The 27460-nt window shown below is 41.6% G+C and overlaps 2 protein-coding genes across 2 annotated transcripts in view; both read left to right on the top strand.

Moving 5' to 3' along the window:
• ube2j1 (ubiquitin-conjugating enzyme E2, J1) overlaps positions 1-19319 on the top strand; it is a 91252-nt gene extending 71933 nt beyond the window's left edge. Inside the window, exon 8 of the mRNA XM_074686003.1 lies at positions 14962-19319. Within this exon, the coding sequence (XP_074542104.1) occupies positions 14962-15249 (288 nt within the window). The 3' untranslated portion in view covers positions 15250-19319. The remainder of the gene's footprint in view (positions 1-14961) is intronic.
• Positions 19320-23900: 4581 nt separating this feature from the next.
• The window catches only part of LOC141802436 (gamma-aminobutyric acid receptor subunit rho-2-like), a 58556-nt gene continuing 54996 nt past the window's right edge, over positions 23901-27460 (top strand). The window contains exon 1 of the mRNA XM_074685999.1: positions 23901-24161. Within this exon, the coding sequence (XP_074542100.1) occupies positions 24040-24161 (122 nt within the window). The 5' untranslated portion in view covers positions 23901-24039. The remainder of the gene's footprint in view (positions 24162-27460) is intronic.

The raw sequence follows: 27460 nt of genomic DNA, 5'->3' as shown, positions 1-27460 counted from the left end.
TTCTGCAGCCGAAGTAGAGGTGGGCTGATCATCTGGTGTATATATTGAATGCGTCTTCACTGATTTGGGTTAGTGGTACAAAGTATGCACCCTTTTTGAAAGTCAGTTAGTAGATTCTGTCAGGGAAATTTTTCCTGTTGCACTCTCAATAATTTTAAAGATTACAAAATCACAGTGTGATGAACCATTTCCTTTTATTCACATGCAGCATGGAGAGAAGACCTCTGCTAGGTGTGCTCTCCCAACAGAGAGGTTGTCTTGGCTTATATACAGTTTAAGCTGAGGTGATAAATATTCCACAGGACAGCTGCCCTGCACCCTTGTCAATACACAACATTTGTTAAGATTAAAAAAAACACATGTCCAAACTTCAGTGGGGGTTTACACTTCCTCAAACTGACCCCCTATGGTTAAAGTTATCCCCCGTCTGCCTTATTGCCCCCAATATAAATCTCTTGGTCATACACTCAGTCAGACTTTCACATGGGGTAATAATACACTAGTCAGGTTTTAACATGTGTTCAATTCTCACAATTCACCAGCACATTGTAGTCCCTGATTGTTACAGTTGTTGTCTGGATTGCACCAGTGGCGTCCTGTGACCAAGATTACTGAGGAAGCTAGAACGACAAACAAACAATTTGATTCAGAGGTAAACTGTTGAAATGACTGTTACTCTACAGTTATTTCACTGACTTCAAGTCAATTTCAGTGTATGTGTTAAACACATACTTGCCAACCTTGAGACCTCAGAATTCGGGAGATTTTCAAGGGAGGGGGGGGTCATATTGATGTGTTGTGATATCCGTTCAGTCACCATGTTTAATCGAAAAGTCAGATCTACAAAATGTGCACGTAGTGTATCCCGTCCCCTTCGCGCTGTCCCGGATAAACGGGAATTTTCTTTTCCACTCATTCTGGAATTTACACGAGTACTTTCTCATCTTACTCATGTCTTCTTTTGCTGCTTCTTCTTCTTCTTCTGTTCTGTTTGCCGCGCTTGACTTCGAGGTGTAACCGTTATTAATGTCTGGCTGGAAACGGCGCCCAGTCAGAAGAGAAGGATAGTGTAGCAATATTGTTGTCCGGGGGGAAATCAGGAGAAATTTGTGAGAATTGTGGGCCCGGGAGATTGTCGGGAGGGGCACTGAAATTCGGGAGTCTCCCGGGAAAATCGGGAGGGTTGGCATGTATGGTTAAACAAGAGGGCAGTGTTAGTGAGCGGCAAGAGACCAGTATATGCACTGCAAATCTGAGAGGGTAAATTTAACTCCCTTAGTGTTAAATTTAACACTGCTCTGGAGTTTATATAGGAACCACTGAAAAAGTGTTATATTAACACTTTCCGAGTGTTAGAAGTTTAAGACTATACCAGTGTCACCCAGTAAACTCTCACAACACAAAATAACACCACAATGGTGTTAAATTAACACTCAGTCTGTGCACATTGTTCTTCCATCGGCACCACTCTGATAATCACCAATAAACAGATTAAACACAAGGTAGTCGTGATGGCGTGCCTGTGATTAGGTGAGGGGAAACAGGGGAGAGCTGTGGGGGCTGCTCCAGGCTGTGCCTGCCGCTCACTATGGCACAGTGGTCTGTGTTGAATTGAAAAAGCCCAAACACAGCTGTTAAACCTCTCGTAGCTTCACCACAGCAGAACACTAAACACATAACGGTAATCATACCGCTAGTAAGACAATATTTAGATATTAAAAAATACTTTTTCCTTAGCTCTCTCCCTGAGCTTTGGAGTTGGCTCACTGCACTGTTTGACTCATTGTTATTAGACACTCAAGGTCCCCCGTCTCCGATCATTATCTAACTTGCTAGCTGAGTTGTTGTGTGATCAAGCTTCTCACAGCGGGCCAGTTGTATAAAGTGTGGGTGGGTTTATTTTCTCACCAGCAGTTTGTGATTGGTTGAACTCCAGGCCTATCTGGCCTCCCCCAAGTTTTTTTAGTGATTCATCAACCATTAAAGGATGAGCCTTGCTTCGAACTGATTGGCAATACTACGGGTGGGAGGAAAAAATCGATCCATGGTATATTGGGATTTTTGATAGACAATACCAAAGTTGGGGTTCTTGGTCAAAAAATCTTTTTTTTTTTTTTTAGAATTCAAATTCTTCATTTCAGTGTATCGTTTATAAACTTGATTGGGAAAAAGTTACCACTTTTCTCCAGCAGAGGGTGAAATGTTTCTCTCTGACTCACGTGATGTGCATTTTATGGGAAAATATGGCTCCTGATATAGTCTGTAGACATCATAATCATCATCATCATTTAATTTTTTTCACATGGTCTAGTGTTAAAAAAGCAAACTAAAAGTCGCAAAATTCGCAAAAATCAATAAAAACGCAATTTAAATTGTCCCGGCCCCAAAAATCCTAACGGAATCATATCACTAGAAAAGCATATCGTCACAGCCCTAGCTAATACTGGCAGTTTTTTTCTCGAGGGGAGGCAAAGTAAAACAGCCTCTTAAGCAAGGTTGCCCCCCACAGCACTGTTCCCCTGCTGGAGAGAGCCGTCACACTACCCCAATATGAACAAGACTTTAGCAGGTATCACACATGCGCATGGCCCGTCTACGTCATCAAGAAGCGCCTGTTTACATGAGGCGCTATCTCATCAGGGTCAGCACAGTAAGGCACAGGCAACACCACTAAAACTTTAGAGACTTTTTGACGTATGGTAAGTTGTTTTTGCCTGACACAGCCCTCTAACACCCCGATTGTCGAAAGATGCATTTGTGGTTTTCATACATCATGGATCACACGTGCTTTCCACGTGCTTGTGGTCATGCATAAAGTAAACCTTGCCAAAGCCCACCTCTCCGAAGTGTGCCAAAGTAGAGAATTAATCGTGCTCAAACGTTGCGGTCACACTGGCCATTCAAAATGTGCTTTAGGGCTGAAGCATGCTTAAGCGTGGCACGACAAAATGAAATTGATGTATTGTGTTGAAGCTTATAAAATCTTTTTCTTTTTTTTTTTTTTTTACAAAATTGCAATATTTCATTGGGAAAGCCAGGCTTTCCTTGGCATCAGTGAAAAACTGCCGCTGGTTTGTGCAAGGCAATTTGAGTTGCCATAATGAAAGTGTGATGAGCAAAGCAGAGCGTGACGTCAGTGTTTTCAGAAACACCATTTCAGTGTTAAACAAGAGGCCGAAGTGCAACAATAACTTTGGGTTTTCATCCTAAACCCATTGTCATGTAAACAGCCCCTGAGGCTCCCTGCTCCAGAAACCCCCTTCCCTGATGTCCAGCCATCTGGAGACCTGTTTAAACACAGATTCAGGGATTTCTCCAACATATGAATATAAAGAGGTTTAAAAGTCTGCTCACATTTAGTCTGAACCTTCTGCATTCTTACTTTATATCCATGTCCAAACCTTTGGGAAAGAATAAGACTAGCTTTAAAGATTGCTGTCAGTGATTTGAAACACGATGGCATTTCGGAACAGTTCGACCATCTGAGAGTGAGTTCAGCTTATTGCTTCATGTTGACACAAAGAATTATTACTCAACCCGTCCATCAGAGAGCAGTGCTGTCAGTCTGACCTCCAGATGAAAGATTTACTGCTGATCTTGATTTGTCTCTAGCTTTTGCTCTCCTCCTTTTTCACAACTGTCTTCTTCCCTCAAACTTTTCTACAGAGGCAGTAAAATAATTTTACAACTGTCAGGCACAACAAGAAAATTAGACCAACGTTGTGATGAACGGAAATTATTTTTTCAGGTGTGTTTTGGAAAATTGTCGACAATTATGTAAAGTGTTTGTGATTTGAGCATCCAAACAACTGGCATGGTTCCTCACTAAGAAATATTCAGACTCTGACACCATACGTGAAAACTCTGTTGGCTTCCCTGCGTTTGCATAATCCTGTTTAAATCAATCAAAGATGGAAGCCATTGTATCAGAGCCTTCAGTCTTATGCTAAAGAACCATAAGGCATCAGTCTTAAACATGAACATGTTGTAGCGTTGATATGTTTGACTTTGTGAGAGTTAGAATATAAAGAAAACATGCAGAGGTGAAAGCACTCTGCCTACACAACGTGAGTATTAAACATTTGAGCCCAAACTGTTCTTGGAGGAGTCAGTCTGTGTCTCTGCTGAGGTGTTACAGAAGCCCAGGTTGGTATGATACTGGCTTTCAACTCGTCCATGTCACTGACTCTGGTTTCCCTCATCTTCCTCTGAACAATACCCCACAAACTCTCTGTTGGGTTCAGGTCCAAAGAGTTTTTTGTCCAGTCAATCGCAGTAATATTACAGTCATTCAACCAGTTTTTGGCTGGAAAATGAGATCAGCCTCTTCATAAAGCTCATCAGCAGATGAAGTGTGAAGTGCTCTGAAGTTTCCTGGTAAACATCAGCAATGACTCTGGACTTCAAAAAACCCAGTGGACCAACAGTATCAGATGACATGGCCCCCTCAAACCATCACTGACTGTAGAAACTTGACTTTGGACTTCACACAGCTTGGGTTCTGTTCCTCTCCACTCTTCCCCCAGACTCTGGGTCCTCGGCTCACAAATGTAATGAAACATGACTTACATCTGGAAAGAGGACTTTGGACTACCGAGCAATCATCCAGTTCTTCTCCTCTTCCAGGTCAGACTCTTCTGATGCTGTCTCTGGTTCAGGGGTGGTTTGACCTGAGGAATGAGACAGTTGTAGGTCAATTCTTTGACCCGTCCCGTCTCTGCGTGGTGGCTCTAAATGCTCGGACCCAAGACTTGGTCCACTTCCTGTGAAGCTCTGATTTGACTTCTCTTGACACTCCTCTTCAGGCTGTGGTTGTTCCTGCTGCTTGTGCATCTTTTACAGGTCAACTCTACATTAGTATGCTTTAGCATTGTTTCCACCAAGCAGTCCGGTTCAGTTCAGTACAGTTTGGCACAGATTGGTACAGTTGAGCCTCATCTCTCTTGGGTTTCCACTGCAAACCGTGCCCCTCGTGGTAGGTGGCGTGTAAGCCAGATGCCGAAAGCTGCATCTGTTAAATAATAGCGTGACGCCGTAACAGCGCAACACGGTGTGCCCCGCAAAAGAATGCAACGAAGAAGAAAAACGCAATACAGTAAACACAGAGCAACGATGGAAGACATCCAGCAATTCGTCCTCTCTGTGATTGTCATGTAGCTCTTTGATACAAAAAACAATCAAGCTTTGTTTCAGAGAAGTCTGTGTGCCACCAGGAGAAATGCAGCCACTGTAGCACAGTAAGTGACGATTCTTTCCGCCAATCAAAGGTCCGCAGTGTTGTTGCTCCACCTTCTGAGATCAGATCGGTTTGATCTGTCACCCATACGAAAGGGTCCCAAAAAGTGGGACGGCTCGTCTCGGTTATTTGGGGATCTGTCCTTGGATTAGTCAGCGGAAAACGCAGTAAGATGCGTGTGGTGGAAACAGGGCTTTAGATTCAGTGCTCTGTGAACAGTCATCCAGTCCATTCAGACTCAAAGGACACATTGGAACATAAGGACTGACTTCACTAAAGCCCTGTTTCTACCAAGAGGTTCAGTTCAATTTGTCTTGGTATTGCACAAATTTTGGGACATTTCCTTTGACTAAAACCAGGACAGGTCCCCAAATTACCGACCCATACCGTCCCACTTTTTGGTACCCTTCTGTTGGGGTGCCAGACTTAACCCATCCGACCAGAAGGTGGAGCTGGAAACACTCCAGTCCATTGATTGGTTGAAAGAATTGTCACTCACCGTGCGACAGTGGCTGTATTTCCCCTGGTGGCACACAGCCTTTTCTGAAAGAAGGCTTGATTGGGCTTTGCAACAAAGAGCCACCTGAAAATCATAAAGAAAAGGAATTGCTGGATGTCTTCCATTATTGCGCTTAGTTCACTGTATCGTGTTTTTCTTCTTTGTTGGATTTATTAGCGGGATACACTGCATCATGCTGTTACATAGCTGACACCGTTATTTGCACCACCTACCAAGAAGTGGCTTTAATGATCCAACCCGCACCAAACTGTAGTGATTCATATCGAACCACCTGGTGGAAACGGGGCTCAATGGATCAGGAGTTTGGGCTGATGGGACACAGCTGCTGCTCTTTTATAACAGATTTCTTTTTTTTACGAATGATGAGCACGTTGAAGCTCTGAGAGGTTCTTTGGCACTGGGTGATGGTTTTGTCATTGGAGTTGTGAAGGTATCCACTTTCTGTCTTCCTTGTTTTGGGAGTTGTTTGGTTTTACTGACCCACAGAAGAGCAGCACCAACAGGCCCTTGTATGTTTGTTTGTTATGAGGCTCCCTTTGCTCCAAGCTGTACTGACACATTTTATCTGTATTTGAATAATTGATTTCAGTGATGAAGTCATAATGTTGCTCACTCAGCCAGCTCTAAGAGACACAGGGTATTTGAGACATTGGAACAAATGTTTTGTTTTAATCACTGTAGTGGCTCCATGTTGTGCTGTCCTGCTGTTGTCTTCATGTTTTATTCCTCGTCCCTCTTATGCTGATCTGGACCTATGGGTCTGAAACAAAGTATGAAGTACTCAGAGGATTGATGGATGCTGAAATTCAGCCAGTCACTATAGCAATCATTGCTGCTCACTGAGCTCCCTTCCAGGTGCTGTTACCATCCTCCAAAGACTCCCTGTCTTCTCTCCTTCTCCCTCCAGATACAAAGACACACACAGGAAAAACTGGATGAGCAGGGAAGAGTGTGTGTGTGTGTCTCTGAGAGGGAGGGAGGGAAGCAAGTGCTGTGAAATTTTGCAAAGCAGTCATTTTTAGAGATTCAGTCATGTACTCCATGTCAGGGAGCATATTTAATAATTTAACAAATCCCCAAGCCAGAGTTATAACCCGAAATATTGAATATTTATAGGTGCATGTTATACTTAGGACTGGATACTAGAGATAGATAAATATTGTTTTTCAGGGCCGATACCGATAATAAAAACTCCAGCACTTAACTTTGTTTAAATACTTTTAAGCATATGATCATTAAACAGCTCCAGGGCTCAGGAGCATGTTTTATAAAGTGAAATGAAAACTTTTAAAATAAATAGCTTACTAAAGTTTTCTACAGTACATAAAGTTTTCCAAAATTTCAATGTAAGTGCAACAAAACTGGACTGAATTGAGTTTGTGCTGCCTTATATAGAAATGTTATACATTGTTCATATTTTTTCTGTCTAGTTTCATGACTTAGAGCTTGAGTGTTTAGGCCATCCAGGGCTTCCATAGGGCAGACAGAGAAACTCTGCAGAGAAGCATCAGCAAGCTGAATATTTACAGTTTGAATAATTTCTTATCATTTTTAGAGCCAGGATAACGTTTTTATGTGCGTATCGATAAGGAGTGTTTTTGTTTTTCTGTAAAGGCTATAATAAGTTTATAAACAGTAAGATAGTCATGATGCTAATTGAATTAGCCCATCAATGGAACCTTCAACTGACATTAGTATTCAGCTATCAGACTTTCGCTGACCCAAGCTAGCTGGTTAACAAGCTTAAGAGCTGCTGCTTATATTTACATAATGTTTTTGGGCTCACAGCAGCAGTAATAGTAGTTGTGAGTTCAAAATTTGATATCAATTCATAAAGTCCAACGATCAATCTTTTGATCAATAGAAAATATTTCCTTTCTCGGCCAGATTTCAGTTTAGGACTGTGGGTGGGTGCTCCGCACAGAATATTCCGTTCCTGCAAGTCAGTGTGGGATATATAGTCGTACTTTATCTCAGTATATCTCACAGCAAGTTTTTGAAAGGTTATATGAAGTGCAGATCAGCCCAAGATGCATCTGGATCAGCACGTCTCCTCACGCACTCCCCTTCTATGTCGGGGCACGGCGGACTTAAGTTCATCAGATCATAACTTTGGCATACAGCCATCTTACTGAAACAAACTGTATTTAACGTTAGATAGTTTGAGCAGAACTATATAAGGGCAGTGTCAAACCACCTGTTTCAGTGTTTTTGTCCTGCTACAACATGGCTCTGCTTGTAACCAATCAGATGGTTCTGTGAGTGGGACAATGCTGGAGACGGAGAGAGTGGCGCCGCTGCATCAGATCCAAAATTCTGAGTTATAAATTGATTTCCTATCAACCCTCAGATAAAAAAAGGGGGCAGATGCCGATATGCTTCAAAATGCTGAGTATTTGTACTGATAAACAGTCTGGCCAATAATCGGTCTATCCCTACTGGATACCATAGGTGAGTGACTGAAACCTTCCTTTAAAATCAGCTTGTGGTCTGAGTTATGTGTAAAGCACTCCTGATGCTTCAGAAAACTCTGTAAAACTATTTGAAATAACACAAGTTTGCACTGAATTGAGGCCTGGCATGGCTCTATGGTCAGTCAGTCAGAGGAAAGTTTACTACATGGAGCTGAGAGTGCCACAGGATGACTCAGTGGAGGAGGCATATGAAAGGAAAAGGCTTAGCTGTGCAGATTTGGCAGCAGAAGCAGAACAGCGAGGTGGTCCGACCGAGCCGTTAGGACGCATCAGTGTTACAAGCTGGGGGCCAAAATAACAGAACACATCTCCCTGTGGATACAATCCTATGACACTCTCTTGGTTCTCTCTTACCAGACACGCAACAAGTGCGCTGTCTTTTTCTTCTGAATGATGGTTTTAAATCTAGGAGCCCTCGACAGACCAGAGGAGACAGCTGTAATATATGTCTGAATTTCTCTCTGTCGAGGAACGTATTGGTATTTACATTATCCTCTTTCCCCGTAATGGACGTGTGGCTGCGTGACAGCTCAGTGATTACTGTACAGCAGACACTGATCTACTCTGAGAGGCTGACACTAAAAGCTAACACTTACTGCTGATGATTAACATCACAGAAGACTGAATAAAACATATATCACTGAGCCATAAATCTTCACTGACACGCAACAGAGCTGACTCTGAGGATTACTGAGGCTGTCTTCAGCATCTGGTGTGTTCTTTCAATCCATTTAAGCTGCAAACTGTTGGACAGAGCAGAGGCTCTTAAATGGGAGCTCTGGTATCTTTAAAGATGTACTTCATTTTGCACATTTTGAAGACTTATTCTTACATAAAGGTGTGGTACCTGCTCCAGCTGAATGTAGGGAAAAGTTTTAGCACCTGAAGTTCTTCTTTTTGGCACCAACTGGCTCAGATTGTGATTCTTTGTGCCTGACAGTATTACAGAAAAAAGTCCGACTGCTTGCTGCTGTGTCATCTCTGCAAAGCCGGCTGTATCATGGACAAAGTAACTGATTCAAAGTTTTAAACATGAATAAGCTGGATGGTCAGACTAAATATGTGTATTCTCAACCATTTACATATTCATAAGTTATAGAAATCCCTGAATCTGTCTTTAGACTACTCCAAACGGTCCATTCTAAAGAAAATAGCACAAGATCTTTGCAAGACTTGCTGAATTGATGAGGTCATCACATAAGGATCTCCTCACTGATTTATGACGTATTGTAGAAGGGGACCTCAAACACCAAGGTCGGCCCACAGCTTTGCCACTGACAGGCCTCAAGAGGGCTGGCCAATCAGGGGGATTTGTGGAGGGGGGGGTGCCTCATGAAGCAGCCCCATTGGCCATCTGTACCGTGCCTGAGCCAGCTTCAGCTCTAAGGTCCGGTTTGTTGGGCCAGTGTGACTGCAAGTGTACCCTGCTCTGGTACACTTCCTTGGCTTTGTCACACTCTGGAGAGGCGTGCTTCAGCAAGGTACACTTCATACATGAGCACTTTTTTTAGAAGGCTGTGGGTGCGTTTGAAAACTCCTTTTTGGTAAGGAACTAGGGATGCACGATATTATCGGCACAATATCGGTATTGGCAGATAAAAGCCTAAAAACACGTTTATCGGTATCGGCAGATATGAAAATTTCTGCTGATAAGCACAGCCGATAAGGTGCTATTCAGTTAGGATTATTATTATTTTCCATCTGAAAAATAAGTTCCTTAAATAAAATGTAGCACTTCATTTATTTGCACTGCAGAGCTCTGTGTCTGTCACCAGGTTGTTACAGTAGCTCTAAAATAATCAAATGCAACTTGGTTATGTTTAAAAATGCATTGTACATTTAAAGTTCACGTGATCTAAAGAAACTATTTTTCTGTATTTCAATACATTTCTTATTTATGGTAAAATCAAATGTATTTGGTCTTGTTTTATGTGTGTTTCTTAAACAAATAAAACCGTCACAAAAAGAGTAACATGTAAATTCCAGTACAGGATAGACTTAGCTTTCTTTACAGTGAAAAAAACAAACAACAAGAAGAAAGACATATTTGGTATTTTACAATCATTCTCAATGATAATGTGTAAATAAAAAAAGATAAACTTAGCAGGCTTAAGGTTTTAATATATAAACATTTTACATTAGAAAAGACAATGCATGGTCATAGAAAAAACACCTATTGTTGATGTTAACAGGTCACAAAACATCGCAGTGAGGTAAAGCAGATCTCAAGGGCGGTTGTTGTAGTTCTCTTTTTCAGAACATTGTAGTTCGTCATGGCTTACAACGTCACAAGAAGCCGTTGTTGCATAAATATGAAGTCAAAGTGAAAGTGCAGTCGAATTCCTCTTTTACCACAGTTCCCCTTTCCTTTCCTCTTACGCCATCCTTGCCTTGACCCTGGACGTTTTCCATCGGGGTTAAGGTGAAGTCGAAAGGAAAGGAGTTAGGAAGGAGTTTTCGAATGCACCCTATGTCTGACAAAATGACTTAAAGGTATAGTTTGCAGGATTTTTCTAAAAAAAATAAAACGTCAACCCCTGGTCTCCAATGGTCTCCAATGGGCCTCTATACATTCAGTGTCTGTGTCTGCCTCAACCATCTCATCTGCCTGTTGATGTTTTGGATGTGTGGGGACGTTTCTGGGTGGAAAGTAGGTGTGGTTACCGTCAATTACAGCCCGCCCAGTGTGCAAGTGACTTTACGTGTTTATGATAGTAAATGGAAACTAATCAGAGCAGCTTTGATAGTGGGCGTAGCATGGAGGAAAAAAGACACAACCACAGTGAAACTAAACACCTGACAGATATAAGCATTTTACTAAACAAGGGTGAAGCTTGGCTCAACTTTCCCTCTCTTTTGGACACTTTGAGAGCAGCGCAGGACAAAGAGCAACTTGAATTGGTATGTTTTTAACACCTGTGATTAGCTTGTGCTAACATGCCAAGTCTGGTGCATGGCCCTTGAGTCTCTGCTACATAGAACCATGATGCTACAGGTGGTTGCTGAACTAGTGAGTGTGTTCATGTAGCTCCGGAGGCCGTGGGTGTGTGCTGCCGCTGGCACTGAGCCAAGGAGGAGGAGCCCAGTTTGGACGTTGTACTTACTAACAAGTCACGAAAACTCCTGCCGGCCCTACCTTTAACTTTATACCTTGAAGAACATAGGAGTTGCTGGTCAAAAACCGCGTTGAAGGAGCAGTTCGTAGAAGTTATTCACATTTAGCAGAAATATTTGATTGAAATGAAAGTGACATCTCTGTAAGTATGTTGTTCCTTTTTTGGCTCAGAATAAGTTTCTTATATGCCCATAAAGAACTGGTCAACCTTAGGAGGCTGCCATCTTGAATCAACTTGCTTCCGACAGTTTGTGGACAGAGTTTTGTTTCAGGATGTCAGTCTGCGTCATGTCTGCTAGCTGATGACAAAAACTGGAGCAACTGCCAACATTTGCTTCTCATGAATCATTCAGTCTCTGAGATATGCAAAAAAAAAAAAAAAAAAAAAAAGGGTGTCAGTTTTAAAAAATACTGCTCTCCTCTGTGAGGATTATATGTTACCGTCTGTACCCAGTCAATCACCCGCCGCTGACATCGTTCCTGTAATTGGTGACATGCTTCATCACCTGCTGACATCCTGCTGAGCCTCTCAGTCATCCTGAATGAGTCCGGATGAAAATGATAGACAGTACAGCAGCAGCAGCAGCAGCTCAATGCCAGATAAACACCAGCTGTGTGTGAAATCAAGCAGTGAGGAAGAATCAGCGTTTCCCCAGAACATCACGCTGGATCAGTTTTGGTAGCTTGGAGCCGATGGTTCTGCTGCCTTCTTTTCACCAGTTCAGATGATATGGTGGAGCTTTGTTGGCTAAGAGGATAGATTTATCCGCCAGCTGCTCACCAAAGAACCACAGCGATAGTCTGAAGGAGCCCAGAGGAGGGTCATCTAAGATTAGAGTTTCTGATTTTTGGATAAACAGAGGAGGTCAGGAAAAGGACTCACCATCTGCTGCTAAAGCCAGAGAGACGGGATGGTGTCACACACTGCTCTGCTGCCGGCTGAACTATATGCTTACTTTATGAAAAGTTAAGCCTCGACTGTAAACAAACACCAAGATTACACATTTCCTCTTTAAGTAACTCTGCCCTTCAGTGTCCTCGCTGTAAAGAAACAGCACCAGATTTTAATGAGCTGAAGCAGACTGTGAGTTACAAACTGTTTTACAAAGTTGCATCAAACGAGAAATCTCTTGTGGATCAGATTTGGAAGATTTTCTTCCAGGGCTCATTTATCTTTCTAAATAAACACCAACTATTGTTTGACTTCTTTTGTGGGTTGCAATTAATGATCATTTCCACAGATGATGATTAATGTAGCATTCATTTTCAGAAACCTGGTGAAATACTTTCCACAAGTTCCCAGAGACGTTTTAGGATGTCTTAGACTGTTACAACAGAAGACAGAGAAGTACTGGAATGAGTCACGTGATGGAACCATAGAAATATAGATTACATAATCAGTGAAGTAAATTGCACTGTCTCTATGTATCTTCCTGTGACTATCAAGCCCTGTTTCCACTGAGCGGTCAGTTTGATTTGGCTGGGTATGGCACACATTTTGTGGCGTTTCCTTATACTAAAACCAGGACAGGTCCCCAAATTACAGACCCTTACCATCCCACTTTTTGGTACCCTTCTGTTTGGGTACCAGACATTATGATTCGACCCTAGGAGGTAGAGCTTGAAACACTGTAATCTGTTGATTGGATGCTTACGCTTTGTAACAAACAGTCACATGCCAGTCCAAAAGAAGGCAAATTGCTGGATGTCTTTTAGTGTTGCTCTTTGTTTGCCATGTCACGTTTTCTTTTTTGTTGAATTACTGGTGGAGTACACTGTGTCGCACTGCCATGCCATAGCACTATTACGTAACCGATGGCTTACACGCCACCTACCAAGAAGGGCATGGTTGGCTGTGGAAACACTAACAGGATCAGGCTTTACTGATCCAACCCGTACCAAACTGTACTGATCCGTACCGGACTGTACCACTTGCTGAAAGGGCTGAAATGTAACCTGAAAACTCCAGTTTCTAGTCAGCCGTGGCTATCTATTTTTACCATGTGGTATTTGCACTCTTGTTAGACCTGATACTCTTGTTAGACCTGCTGTAACTTTGATATTTGTGAAGTAGAGATGGGTTGCCAACAAATTCTCCTACAGTCACTCCACCTCTCTACCACTGGTCCTTTAAGAAGCTTTTTGACTGCAGGAACTTCCCTCAGGAACTTCAAACCAGAGTCTAAACTTAGTTCCTGGGTAGTTAATCTTAAGGTGATTACCAACCTGAAGGTCCAGGAACTTTTGGTCACCGATAAAACTTTACCAGCAACCACATTGTTTCTGTATACTTGCATTTCCACTTAAGGCCCAGGTAGTACACGTAAAGCACCAAAAAGATGTGATAAAAAAAAAAATAAAGGTAATTGCAATATACCACCAGACCAGTAGGGGGCAGCAAGACAACATCAGTGGTCATTCAGCATAAACTACACCATAGAAGGAAAAAACAAGCCACAATGTGTAGCACCACAGTTAGCCTGTTAGCATGGGTGATATTGAGCCTGTGCTGGTTTTGATCATGATTTCTTGCACTGCTGATGGATTTGTTGACTCTCAAGAGGAGACAAGCACAAGTGGCAAAGCCTTACTAGGTGAATCCATTTCAAAAAGCCTGAAAAAGCTTCAACAAAAACCTGAAGATGGCAGAGATTGATCCAAGTTTCTGTTCATAAATAAGTCGACTGAATGGCAACTTTCAATGTGACACATCCTTCTCAGACGGCTTTAGATCATTCGATACTTACCTGAGGTTTTGATACGTTACAAGCTATCAGAACTGTGGCTGGATATCCACTGACACGTTCAGCTGAAGGTCTCCAGTTTACAGGGTCACTTTTTAAACTGGGACACCAGGAGCTGACAGACACATTCAGGCCCCGTTTACAGGACAACTTTTCATCTGAAAACGCTGAAACGAGGGAAAACACAGTGAAAAAGTCTGTTTACACAGAAACGCGGAGGGACTGAAAAAGCTGTAGTGAGCATGCCAGGCCTGCAGGTGGTGCTATAACTGTCATGTCCAGAAGCCGCTTTTGGGAGATCTCCACTGAAGTAGAGTTGAGCCGATCATCTGGTACTAAGAGCAAAATTGGAGCAACAGATGCACATTTTGTATAAAGACAGTCAGCAGATTCAGTAGTTTGAGCAGCACAAGCACAACATGGTAGTTCACAACGAACGTAACAACGGTACTGTTGTCCTGTTGTATGTGCTCGTGAGGAGGGGAGTGTGACATCAGCGTTTCCACTAAAAACGCCAGGTTACCATTTACACAGCAATGGTGTCAGCAGCGTTTCAGAAAACGGCTCTGGAGGCCGTTTTCAAAAGTTTGCGTTTTAGGTCGGCTGAAACGCTGTTTCCATGTAAATGGCCCCTCACACTATCAGGCTCAAAAAAGACCATTGGTTAGGAGGTACTAAACCAAGTCAGTCACAGCTGGGGGTCAGCTTATTGTGGAGGGGTAAGGAAAAACACTGTGGGCGCTCCACCAATCATAAACGTCCAGCTTAAAGGCCTCGCCCCCAAAGTACCTGGACATCTAGAAAGTACTACCCTCCAGGTAGGGTCTTTACAGACTTTTATTAACGCTCACTGTTTTCCCTCTGCTCCACAGGCAGAGGCCTCCCCACCAGCAGAAGACAGACCCCTGCCCCCTGCAGCCCCCATCACTGGCCGCCCCCTGAGCCCCCGGCAGCGTCGGGCCCAGAACCAGCAGGGCCAGAGAGCTGGCAGAGAGCCAGCCAGCAGACCAGCCTTCGCTCCAGCTCCTCGACTGCAGCAGGAGGAGGAGAGCCACACGGGGTCAGCGGTCCTCATCGTGCTCCTCACTCTGGCTCTGGCTGCTCTCATCTTCCGCAGGATCTACCTGGCTCAAGAATTCAAGTTCGACTTTGAGCTGTGACCAACCCGGCCCTCGTATCCCTTCCCTCTCTCCTGCAATCCTCCTGCTTCTCCGGGACAGAACTGTGAGCAGGGCCGAGGCAGCAGCTGACACAGAGTCTCCTCCTCTGTGCTCATCAGCAGAGGGTCAGTCCTCTGAGGGGAGCTCTCATTCCTGCAGAGGAGGCGCTTTAATCACCACAACACCTCCTGGGTGTCTTTTAATCTCTGTTCATTTACTCTCTAGTCTTCACCTTCGGGAAGTTCACTGTCACACCTGTGTAACACGTCTGTTGTCTGTCCCAGAGCTGCAGCTTGATCCCATTATTTAATTAAAGATGAAATGTAACCTGTCGTCGAGTAAAAGGAGGGTTTGTCTGAAGGTAATTATTGAATCTTGAAGCTTTGTGTCAGTTTAATCACTTTTTTTGGTGCTCCATTTAACAACCAAAGTGCTCCAGCTTTAGCTCTTACAGGTGTGGTTGGTATGGTACTCAAAAGGGAAATCATGAATCACCAACAGGTAGAGACGGTTTTAGAATGACAGCCTGCAGCAGGGAAACAGGCTGTGACCACAAAGTCCTCAGAGGAATCAAAACTAACTCTCATTTTTGACAACAACAGGCTCAGATTTTTGATTTTGTGTCAAACAAACATCACAAAGGGCATCCTGACAGAGAGCTGATGTTTCACAACTTTCTCAGACTCCATGAGAGTTATTTGTGTTTGTAGAAAACAGGAGTTAGTGATCTGCTCTGACCCAAATCATTCAGTTCAGTTATTTCATGACAAAAAAATGAAATCTAAGCCAGTTTTTATGTCTTGTTTTTAGAAGAAAATGTCTTATTAGACTAAATCAAAACCACATTCACCTGACAGGTCCAGAAAAATGTCTTATTTCAGATATTAAAAGACAAAAATGGCTTTTGAATCATTTGTAAAGAGCAAAAATAAATCTACCAAAGGGGTAAAGAAAAATGTATTTGTTAGTTTCTTGGATTTAGGCATTAATCTTATTTCAACAAGTGGAACATTTTATTATTTTTACCTCACTGGAAGATTTTTTTATTCTCCACAAGGAATCCAGGTGCCATTTTTCTTTGTACCCACCCAATATTTAACATCTGATGGGAATGAAGGTCCTTATTTGTCTGTCAGTCCAAGACCAATTCTGGATGTCTATACACGTTTAAGTTAGGTCCACTGATAGGATGTCTGACCATGACCTCACATTGACGTTAATAAGCAGTTTAATATCTAAATGTCAGCTTTTTGGACGCCAAGAGGACGTCTACTCAAAAGTGAGGAGCCCACTGTGCAAAGAGACATTCAAACAACATCCTTTCAACATCATTTTTGGATGTCTAATTTTAAACATCAGTTTTGAATGAAACTAATATTTTGTTTGTTTCCATTTCCTGTTTCCCGCTGTGAAATAGTGATGTTTTAACCTGTAGAGGTTAATTTTCCTGTAGCTTCATTTGGCTCAGCAGCAGTGGAAGTGGAAGTGGAAAGGTATAACGCCTTGCTATGTACTTACAGTTACCATCTGGTGCTGAGAAAAACAAATGAAGCTGTAGGAAAATGAACAGGAACAGTCTGACACCTTCAGAACCTGGTTAAGCCGTGTTTCCACCAAGCAGAGCAGTTTGGTTCGTCTTGGTACGGCGTGCATCTTGGGGCGTTTCCACTGGGTGTCCAATGGGTGCCAGTCCGAACCAATCCGCTCTCAGAAAGTGGTGCAACAACACTGCAGTCTGTTGATTGGTCAAAAGAATCATCACTTACCGTGCGACAGCTGCTGTATTTCCCCTGGCGGCACACAGACTTCTCTGAAACAAAGCTTGATTGCTCTTTGTATTAAAGAGCTACATGTCAATCACAGAGAGGATGATGCTGCATGTCTTCCATCTATGCTCTTTGTTTACTGTGTCGCGTTTTTCTTCTTCGTTGGATTTATTAGCGGGGTAAACAGTGTCGCGCTTCTACAGTGTCACGCTATTGTTTAACAGATGCAGCTTTCAGCAACCAGTTTACAAGCTGCCTACCACAAGAGGGTACAGTTAGCTGTGGAAATGCAAACGGGATCAGGCTTAACTGAACCAAACCGTGCCAAACGCGAAACTAGAAGCAGGATAAAAACAATGAGAATGGCTAAGATGGCTGCAGTGGCATCAGCAGTGACAGTAAGTTTGGACATGTCCACACGTAGCATCCAGGAAACTGCATATGTATTTTTATACATCTATGTCTGTCATACACGAAACCACAGTTTTACATCAATTCAAACAACATTTTCTGAAAATTTCAGCCAGAGTGAAGTTTTGAAAAACTCTGGTTTTGTGGTTTTGTGTGGACACTGGTAAACAGAGTTTTTGATTCACGAACTTCACAGTTGAATAACAGAGGCTTATTCTGATTGGATGGCATGGGTTTCGCGTCTAGACAACACTGACAAATATGGGTTTGACATGCCTCGAGCTGCACTTATTGGTGGATTTGCCAGGTGCTTGTGGATGGGAGGTATTTGGTTTTGAAAATACCCAGCTATGTGTGAACAAGGCCTAAGTTCATGCAACTGGAGGGCGCTGGTGCAAGGCCCAGCATGGACAAAGAGCTTGAACGTCTCTTTGCTCAGTGGGTAACATCTGAAAATAAGATTTTTTTTTCTGGACTTGTCAGGTGAATGTAGCTAAAATTAAGTCTAATCAGAAAATTAAGCTAATAATAAAACATCATCACTGTTATCAGCTCTTGTGTAACAGCAGGTTGAGTTTCTGTTCTTGTCTTTATGGTTTCTGAAGGTTATAATGTAATAGATGTTTGAGTTTATAAAAAAATCTTTGCTCATTATCAGAAAACTCTCTTTCTATAATGTTTCCCAACAACAACAACAACAACAACAAAACCCTGAGCCTGTGAGTGACAAAAATAAAACCTGCTTTTAATGAACAAACTGCCTGCAAAGATTACATTTCCACTCCTGACGGGCTTCTTCAAGGATGTCTGCTCCAGAAATCAACCAGACAACTAACAAGTCTGTAGCTTTCACACCAGGAACACAACCTCAGCTCCAAAACAGTCTGTCTGCAAAGTGTTGATCCTAACAGGGTTTGATGCTTTGCGAATCATTTCAAGCTGATTTAAGTGTAAATAGAGGAACACCAACGAGTGAGACGCGGAGCTGAAAATTGTTTTATTGTTTGATGAAAAATGTCTGCTCCTTTTAAACCTCCTGTCGGTAAGATGCTGTTTCTTTTTGTAAGAGAAAAGTTAGAATGAAACTGGACCAGTGCTCAGAAAACAGCAGTGTCTCAGAGAGCAGATCATCAGAGTGCTGCTTCCAAAAGTCCTGTGAAGACGGTGATTCGACTGATCCAGAAGAGCGGCGTGAGAGCAGAGCGCTTTGAACTGTTATCACCACAGAGACATTTACTGGTGAGATCATTTGAAGGATTATTTCCACCATGACCATACGTCTGGTCTGCAGCAGGCTCACCTCGCCGTCTCTGAACACAGCTGTGGCTTTTCAGTCTGATAAACAAATGAATTTGTTTTGTTTTAATCAGGAAGTTTTTTTTCCTGGACACTCGATTCCCTCTCATTTGTGTCCACCCCCCTCGCTGTGTTTGATGTCGCACACGTCCCGTCTCTGCATTAGTCTCTTGTTTGTCTCACATTTTCTGTAGCCATATTCAAACATTCATTTTCCCTGTGTAAACAGAGCCGCACACTGTCTGCCGTTTGCCCTCTTTGTTACACTTTGAGGAGGGTTTATCGCTCTGATGAGACTCAGAGAAGCTGGGAAACAATTTACATTCACTCTTTGCACACCTTAGCTGACGGCTCTTTGACGTGTACAGAACTCAGCCGTGTAGAGATATCTCTGAGGTTCTCGTAGCAGTCAACTTGTTGAGAGGAACAAATCTGTCTCTGTAGTTGTTTCTTCTTTTAGAGCAACCAATCGTGTCCAGGTTTCACTTGAAGGCAGCAGATAGTCCGTATGACTACACCCAGACTCTCATCGTATCTGTCTCTACAGTTATTCTGCTCAAGGCTGGTGTACGGAGATATAAACAAACAATAAATCACCTGAATGGAAGCCTGTTTGCCTCCTGTCTGATTTCATGTCACTCTGTTTTATCCTTCACACAGAAAAAAACAGCGACCAGTGTTAAAGAGGGGGTATTCTGCTTTTATCAGGCTTCATTCTGTCCCTCTGATACCCCCTTTATTAACTTTAAATAACTAACAACTCAAATTTTTCTCACACTGGTGTGTCAGAAAACCCTCATTTCAGTCTCTGTCTGAAACAGTTTGTTTTAGCTGCTGTCTCTTTAAGGCTTGCCACTCCACAAACCCCTTTCTCTCTGATTGGCCAGTCCTCAGGAGGCCTGTCAGGGGCAGACCTTGGTGTTTGAAGTCCACACCTCCAACATGTCATGAACCAGTCAGGAGATCAATATATGATGACCTCATTATTTCAGCAAGTCTCATGAAGATCATAAAACTTATTTTTAGAGCAGAGTGTTTTGATCAGTTTAAAAACATATTTAGGGATTTTTACAACATATGAATACAAAGGGGTTTAAGAAATCTCCATGTTTAGTCTGATAATTCAGCATTGTTACTTTATATGCATGTTTTTTAAAAAAAAAAAAAAAAGCAGGGTACCCCCTCTTTATAGGGATGTCTTGCGATAAGTCTTGAGCTGCTGTGCAAACGGGTGCAGCAAAGCCACTTTTCAGTCAAATAAGATAAGATAAGACTTAATTGATGGCGGGGTCAGATTTATAGCATGTGAAAATGAAGGAACTGTGCGGTTAAATATATACAATAAGTACAATACAAAATTATAAATGTAACAAATAGAATTAATAAAGTTGGGTAGAATTAGTCAGAGTAAGCCATGCCCTTTAATATGTAAATGTATTCTTAACTCTTAATAAATTCAAAATGATTAAACTATAAAACAATACATGCTCTGTCAGTTATTAGCACCAAAACAAGACACACAAACTAATCCTTTGAACCATAATCTTTACATTTTAAACCAGGGGTCTGCAACCTTCACTTTCTGAGGAGCCAGTTTGCCCCCACTCAGCTGGATTAGTAATTTAGGAGCCACAAAATCTACTGTATCTTCACAATAAAGACAAAAAAAATAAAAAATTGCATTGTAAAAATCTAGTGAATAATTATTGAATCACAAAGATTTTTTGTGATTATAAAATTGTACATGTGATATCTCAGATTTTATTCTCAATAAATCTGCAAATATTTGTACTGATAAAAAAATATGATTTTATAAATTTCGTGAATTTTCAAAATTAACGAAATTTTAATGAGTTGCAAATTTTTTTCAAAAAAAGGCAAAAAAAAAAAGGAATCTAAATAATGTGACAAATTTGTAAAAACGTGCAAAAAAAAATTAAGATTTTAAAAACGGTGGCGAACTTTAATACATTTGCCAAAAGAAACTAAGAGTTGTGATTTCAAAACTGCAAAATTGCTAATTGGAAAAAAAAAAAAAAAACTTTATAAAATTGAATTCTCATCTAAATTTCCAAAAAAATTTAAAAATAATGGAATTCAACTTTTCCCAAATATCTCCAAAAAATTGAAAGCTTGTTTTGACAGATGTGACGCATATTTAATTTAACAAACTGTTATCATATGATTTTATTTGGTGTCAGTGTCTTTAATCATTATTATCCTCTGTAAGAAAAATAAAAATTCTTTATTGCAAGTAATATATTTTTTAAAGCTTTTAAAGACCCTCCTTTCAAGACACGGTCTATGATACACTTTGTTGGACAAGGTGTACAAGCTCAAAATATCAGCCAAAGGGAGAAACCACCACTGCTAACACCTGGATGCGTCTGGAACTTAAGGGTGGACCTTGACTGGTTATGTCCTGCCAGTCATCTACCAATCAGAGCTAACATAACCTCACTCTTCATTTATTGATAGACTCTCAAGTTTGAACAGACCACTGCAGAATAACTGCTGACTGTGAGTTGGAATGAATATTAGCACAAACAGCTTAGCACGCTGTTTTTGCTTGCGCTCTGTTTAGCTTTTACCTGCTTCATCTGTCGTCTTTATTCTTTTTGACAGTCCAGCTTCAGCGTCCACCATCACTACAAACAAACTCAAGACTTCCTTTTCAGCAGAGAAAAACACCAGATCTCTTCTCTGCTAAACTTTGACGGGCAGCGTGGTGTCATTAAAGGGTCTTTTGGTCTGTGTGCCATAAATGGATTCACAGATACTGAGTAATGTTGATTAGAAATAACTCATGTTGGTGATGATAATATAATTTTACATCATGGATTATAAACAGAAAAACATATAAAAGTGAGGCTGTTCAACAGTCACTAATAAAGTCCTCAAAGTGATCTTTAGATGGAAGAAGTGACGCCTCACAGACAGCAAACAGCTCCTGCCTGCCATTCAAAGAGGCCACACCCCTAATTACCTGTAACTTTAAGTCTAAATAAACACACAGGTGAGTTCTAAATGAGCTTTAAAGACCAAAACTGTTCTTAGACCAGGCTGTAAACGTGTTTTAATCTACAGTGAAGATTGATATTTTAACACTGGGTTCAATGGAGAATGACTCACCTTTGGACACAGCCTCTAGTGGACAGCCCAGGAACTGTTTATTTTGGGCACGGCACAAAGCTGCTGCTTTGTTAAAACTTCTGAGTTCTTTTATTCTCCTTAAAGTTGAAGACAATATGTAAAACATAATGATGTCTATGCAGATTTATTCTACATGTATCGACCACACGTTTCATCGTCCTAAGGGATCAGTTCAAACAGAGGCTCCAAGGTTTTTCTCCTCAGGCAGAAAAATAAATTTAACATTGTTTCAGTTTTCTTACCAAAGGAAGTGAGGAAAAAATGTGTTTTGTGAATCAAAAGGATCAGAGCTGGCACCACAGGCTGATTGTTCTCAGAGCCAGGATGTTCAGAGGAAACCTAGCTCAGGGGCACAACTTTAAAAAAAAAAAAAACATTTTAATAACAGAGCAGCTTTGGAGTTTTGGTGGATTTAAGTTTTTTTTTGACCACACTAACCTTGAAACAGGAGTTGAAAGTGTAACAAAATGTGTTTGCGGTGCACAAGATCTTTCTCTATGCATCACTAAACTGTAAAAAAAAAAATCAATGTAAAAAAAAACTGTAAAGTACTGGCAGCAAAAGTGGCCATTAATGTCCCCTTTTCAAAAGTGAATGTCTGTTATCCAGTTTTACAGTATAACTGAATATTGGATTATTGGATTGGAAAGTGATTTTTGTTGTGTTGGTGTGTTGTAACTGTGAGTGTTGAGCAGTGGATATGATCCCTGCTGCACACTGATATGTTGAGCAGAGAGGCTCTCTGTGTTTCACGGCACCTGCCAGCTGTCTGGTGGGTTTCACGTCTGAAAAACACTGACAAATATGAGTGTGGCATCCTTCAAGCAACACTCACTTGCCCAGTGCGTGTGGACAAAAGTATTTTTAAAAACAAATGTGGGGAGGGAAATTATCTGGATGAACCTTTGTTATTCACGTTATTCAACTGTAACAGTTGGGAACCAAAAACCCTGTTTTCCAGCGTCCACACGAAACCATGAAACGGGAGTTTTCCAGTGACATAAAACTGCGGTTTATGTGGACGACAGGCCTAAACGTATAAAAACATATGTGGTTTCCCAGGTCACATGTGACATGGCTTAAATGTGTTTAACAGGGCAAAGTTTCAAAAAATGATATTTCATGGGTCTGACAGGCAGAAATGTAATGCGGACACTGGGGTCTTACGAGGTTAAAATAGACCAACACTCTGAAAAATCATTGGGTATATGGTCCATGCCATGCAGAGCACAGACAGTCCTTCCCCCTTGCAGTGGAACACAGCAGGGTGTTATACCCACTGCATTCCCTCCTCACTCATGGTTACAAAACACTGTTACAACACAAATGACTTTGCTGTGAAGTAAAGGTCAAATGGAGAGATGCAAGTTTTGACTTTTTTTTTTACAGTGGCATTTTTTTACAGTGCTGTATTTAAACACAAATGGATTGTACTGACGAAATTTCCTCGTAAATCTACTATTTGTTGCTGTGTCAGCAAAGCTGAAGGCTGAGGAGTCCTGAGTGAGACAGATGTGGACTTCATGACGTCAGAGAGAGGGTGTCCTCAGACGTCCCTCAAGTAAATAAAAAAAAAAAAAAACTCACACTGACCGCTCATTCAGAGTGTTTTAAGGTCAAAGAGCAAGTAGAAAATTCTGTTTGTGACCTGAAATAGAGTCACTTTTTAAAGTCGTTAGCAGTTTCTGCATTGTTTACATCAAGCAGGAACTTCTCTGCGGAGTCTTTTCTGGATGCTGGCCTATTTCTGGAGAACTAAAATGAGTCTGCAGCAGTAATGTGGGACACCCTGTTGTCTCTTCTCCCTCTGAGGACAGCCGTCCTCCTCTTCCCCTGTCTCTGCCTCTGATCGGATCCTCGCGGGGACTTCGTGTCTGTGTTCCTTTCTTGCTGCGCGCGCGCGGCTGCTTGTGGTGCTGATGCTGCGCGCGCGCCTGAGCCAGAGAAGCCCCCCTCCAGAGTCTGAAGACCAATCAGCGCGCTGATCAGACCTCAGCATCCCGTCTCTCTCCTCTCTCACACTTCTCAGTCTCCAGCTCGGTCCCCGGACTCCCAGCACTCCTCCTGCCGCCTCTTGACAGGAAGATGGTACCGCGCACTCACCGAACCGTACGCGGACCCCAGGCGGCACTGATCGACTTGCTGCGGGACTTTTAAACTCATTATGCCCTGTTACGCCAGGTTCATGCTCCTTCTTCTGTGTCTGGTCCTGATCGGGGAGTGCAGGAAACACAGAAGTAGGAAAAAGCGGTGGTCTGCGCCGGCGGAGACGCACAAACCGGGGACGTAAGTACCGAAAATCTTCATTCTGCTCTTATTTTATCTGTTTTATCCCATCTTCTTTTAAATTATTGAACCAAAAGTGAACTTTGGAATCAAAAGTATTTAACAGAGCAAGAATTCTGCAAGAGGGATGAGGAATGCACTTGCTCTTCCTCCAGCGTGAGCTCACATTTACGCACGACTCTGCGGAGCAGCGAGCGTTAGTTCCTCTTTACCTCCAAGAAAAATTGTGATATTTCCCTTCCATTTAACCCAGACTTGACCCAGACCTTCTTACATCAGAATCCAGTCTTAGTTAGTCACTAATGACATGTTTCTTGATTTATTTTCTGCTTTTATTCGTTCATTCGCTGGCTCTGATGAAGCGTGCAGCGCCGTCACTGATCCAGCGTCCTTGAGAAAACTTGTTTGTTTACATGAGAGGAGAAAATCCCTCCCTGCAGACACAGCATGAAGGATGCTATTCCAGGTGACTTCTCTGTGTAGACTGCACACAGAGACGCTGCTTAAATCCTGATGTGTGGCTGCTTTTCTTTGCTGGGAGTCACGCTCCAAACAGGATCAAACTCTGCAGCTTCACTTCTGTTTTAACACAAAGTGCATGGATTCATTCTGGATTTCATTCTTTCTTCTGAATTCGCAGGCTCTGCTTTCAAATCAGCATATGATTTTTGTTTCTTTTCTCTCTGAAATGTGACACCTCTCACTTCCTGGGGTCTGTTTTTGACCTTTAACTGAGCCAATGATGCCTAGCTCATAGATATTGAAGTTAAAAAAAAAGAACATCAAATAAACATTTCAGAATCTGAGCATAAGCTTATTTTCAATGCTGCTTCCAAGAGCATCCATCACCTTTAATCAAAATCACAGCAGTGGAAAAATCATCCAACCTGTTCAAAACCACCTGCTCAGTTTCCATCAGGAGGAGCAAAGCCAAACCCAGCAGACAGGACAACACTTTAATTAGATTTTACAGGCAGAGAAATGAGAGGTCTTCATGTTTTTATTCAGTGTCCGTAGCGCTCCTCTCTGCCTTCACACGCAGAGGACCACTTCTAATTTGCTGCAAGGAACGTGTGTTTGAGCAGAGATTTATGAAAGCTGCAGCAGAATGTGTAAAATCATGAGACCAGATTTTTTGAGGTGGAGACAGACGGGAGGAAAAACCAGCCCTGAATCTTTGAGAACTCAGTTTGATGATTCTGAAAATCAGGATTCAGAGTGAATAAACTTGGAGTAACATTGCAACATATGAGCTTTGCATTTTTTGACACCTTCACTGCTTCCTGCTTTGCTGCAAAGCTTCATTAAAGGAAAATTCCAACATTTCACACCCAACATTCCTGGAAGCCTCCCTGACGACTCCTCTCAAGAAGAAGTAGAGGCTCATTTTTATGCCAGACAGAGCACACACAGCCCAGTTATGTTTCTGTGGGTATAGATTTAACCTGTGAGTCTGTGACACTTCCTGACTTCAGCTAATGAGCTCAAACTGCTTTGATGTGTGAGTGAGAAGAAGTCGAGGCAGCTGATGGTCCACAAGCTTCATTAAAGAACAGTTTAGATATCTTTTAAATCTGGTTTTAGGGTCTAAATGTAAAAGAAGGCACAGCATTATATGAAATAGCTTCATTATGAGAGCACAGCCTGCAGCAGAGAAACAAGGAGCATTGACTTCAACATATGCCACTTTGAGGGTCTGGTTGTATCAAAGAAAGGATTCTTAAAGAGATTCACATTTGTTTCTCACAAATGATATTCTAAAGGGCAATAGACCTGTGGATGATCCGCAGATTGAATCAAATCCATAAAACTATCTGTGATCCATCTCATCATTTAAGATCAGGGTTTGGATCCCTCTTCTCTTCAAGGTTAACAAACAGACCATAAACTCTGTAAACCATCACTGTCAGTCATAGTTGAGACTTCTTGAAACTCTCTCCTACTTACTGTTGTTGTTTTGTTGTCATTACGTTGTCTTTATTTTGTCATTACGCTGTCGTTACGTCGAACAGATGTGTGAGCAGACTGATAAATGTGACCCAAAGCTGTGAACTAAGCATACAGGTGCAGCTGCATCACAAACCCTATCAGGGCACTGTTTAAAGAGTCAGGATCAACAAAGACCTGTGGAGGATCTAAACTGAAAAAGATAATTACAGTTCGATCAACAGGTGGGAACTGACAGCAGGTCAGTCTAAACTGAGAAAGACTCAGATTGACCCCAATGTAGCAATTCTCTGCCACAGAAATACACAATCATGCCAATTCAAAGAGAGAAAAAAACTAACAATAAAACGTGTTGCCTTTTCCTAATCTGTCGCCGCTCTCATCGGGAAGGGTCTTTTTGGTATATTAAAGTAAGGAGCAAACAATTGTGTAACAAAACTAAAGTAAAAATACCCTAAGTGACATACACTTATGATAATTTCTGGAACCCTACTGCTCCTACAATCTTTTTACAGTGCTGGTTTAGTCACCTTGGATTTTGTGTTTTCACAGTTTAATACTGGATTAAACTCCTGTTTTAGTTTTTATTTTTACAATAATGGATAAAACATGCAGTAATCAACCACTTTTGATTTTTTGAGACATTTCATGACACCCCTGTTGGGACCAATGGCCTAAGGATCATCAACACTCAACAGTCTTAAAAAAAACTTAAGAAATTAGTTTAAAAACACAATAATTGGACTTTAAAACTAATTCAAGCTGTGGTTTTTAAAAACACTGGGCCTGATTCACTAATAAATGCACAGACATGTTTTTCACTTTGTGCATGAAATAAGTGAAAATAAGTGAACAGGCACATGCTCGCAACCGGCAATCAGCATACTACCACTACGATTTCATTGAGAAACTGTGACATTTCATTATCCTGGTTATTTAATACATTCAGTCAAGTAACAGTTTTTCATTGAATTCTATTGTAGTCTTTTTTCTTTCACTATGTAAGCATTTCAATTTATTTTAATTTATTTCAAATGTAAAATATAAGTAGTTTAATTTTTTTGCATCAAGTTAAAAGTGTATAAGTTTTCATTTTCTGAGAGAGCTAGTCGTGGTGTAGACATGGTCTGAGGAGGTCTAAACTTGCTCCCAGTGTAAGAATAAATTCAAGTAAAAAAATGTTGAAGAATCACAGATTTGTGTGTGAAACGTTCATACACACGGTTCAGACTAATTTTCACACTGTTAGTGACTGAGGCCCAATGTCTTAACCTACTCCTCACTTCAGTTTGATGTAAACTGCTTCTATCCGAGTCAACCTTTGTATCAGTGTCAGCTTTGTCAAGCATGCA

This window comes from Halichoeres trimaculatus, unplaced genomic scaffold (assembly GCF_033239565.1).
Source record: "Halichoeres trimaculatus isolate MK-OKI-2021-1 unplaced genomic scaffold, fHalTri1.1 fHalTri1_scaffold_13, whole genome shotgun sequence".
Taxonomy (NCBI): Eukaryota; Metazoa; Chordata; class Actinopteri; order Labriformes; family Labridae; genus Halichoeres; species Halichoeres trimaculatus.
Note: the sequence above shows the minus strand (reverse complement) of the source record. Positions and strands in the feature narration are given on the sequence as shown.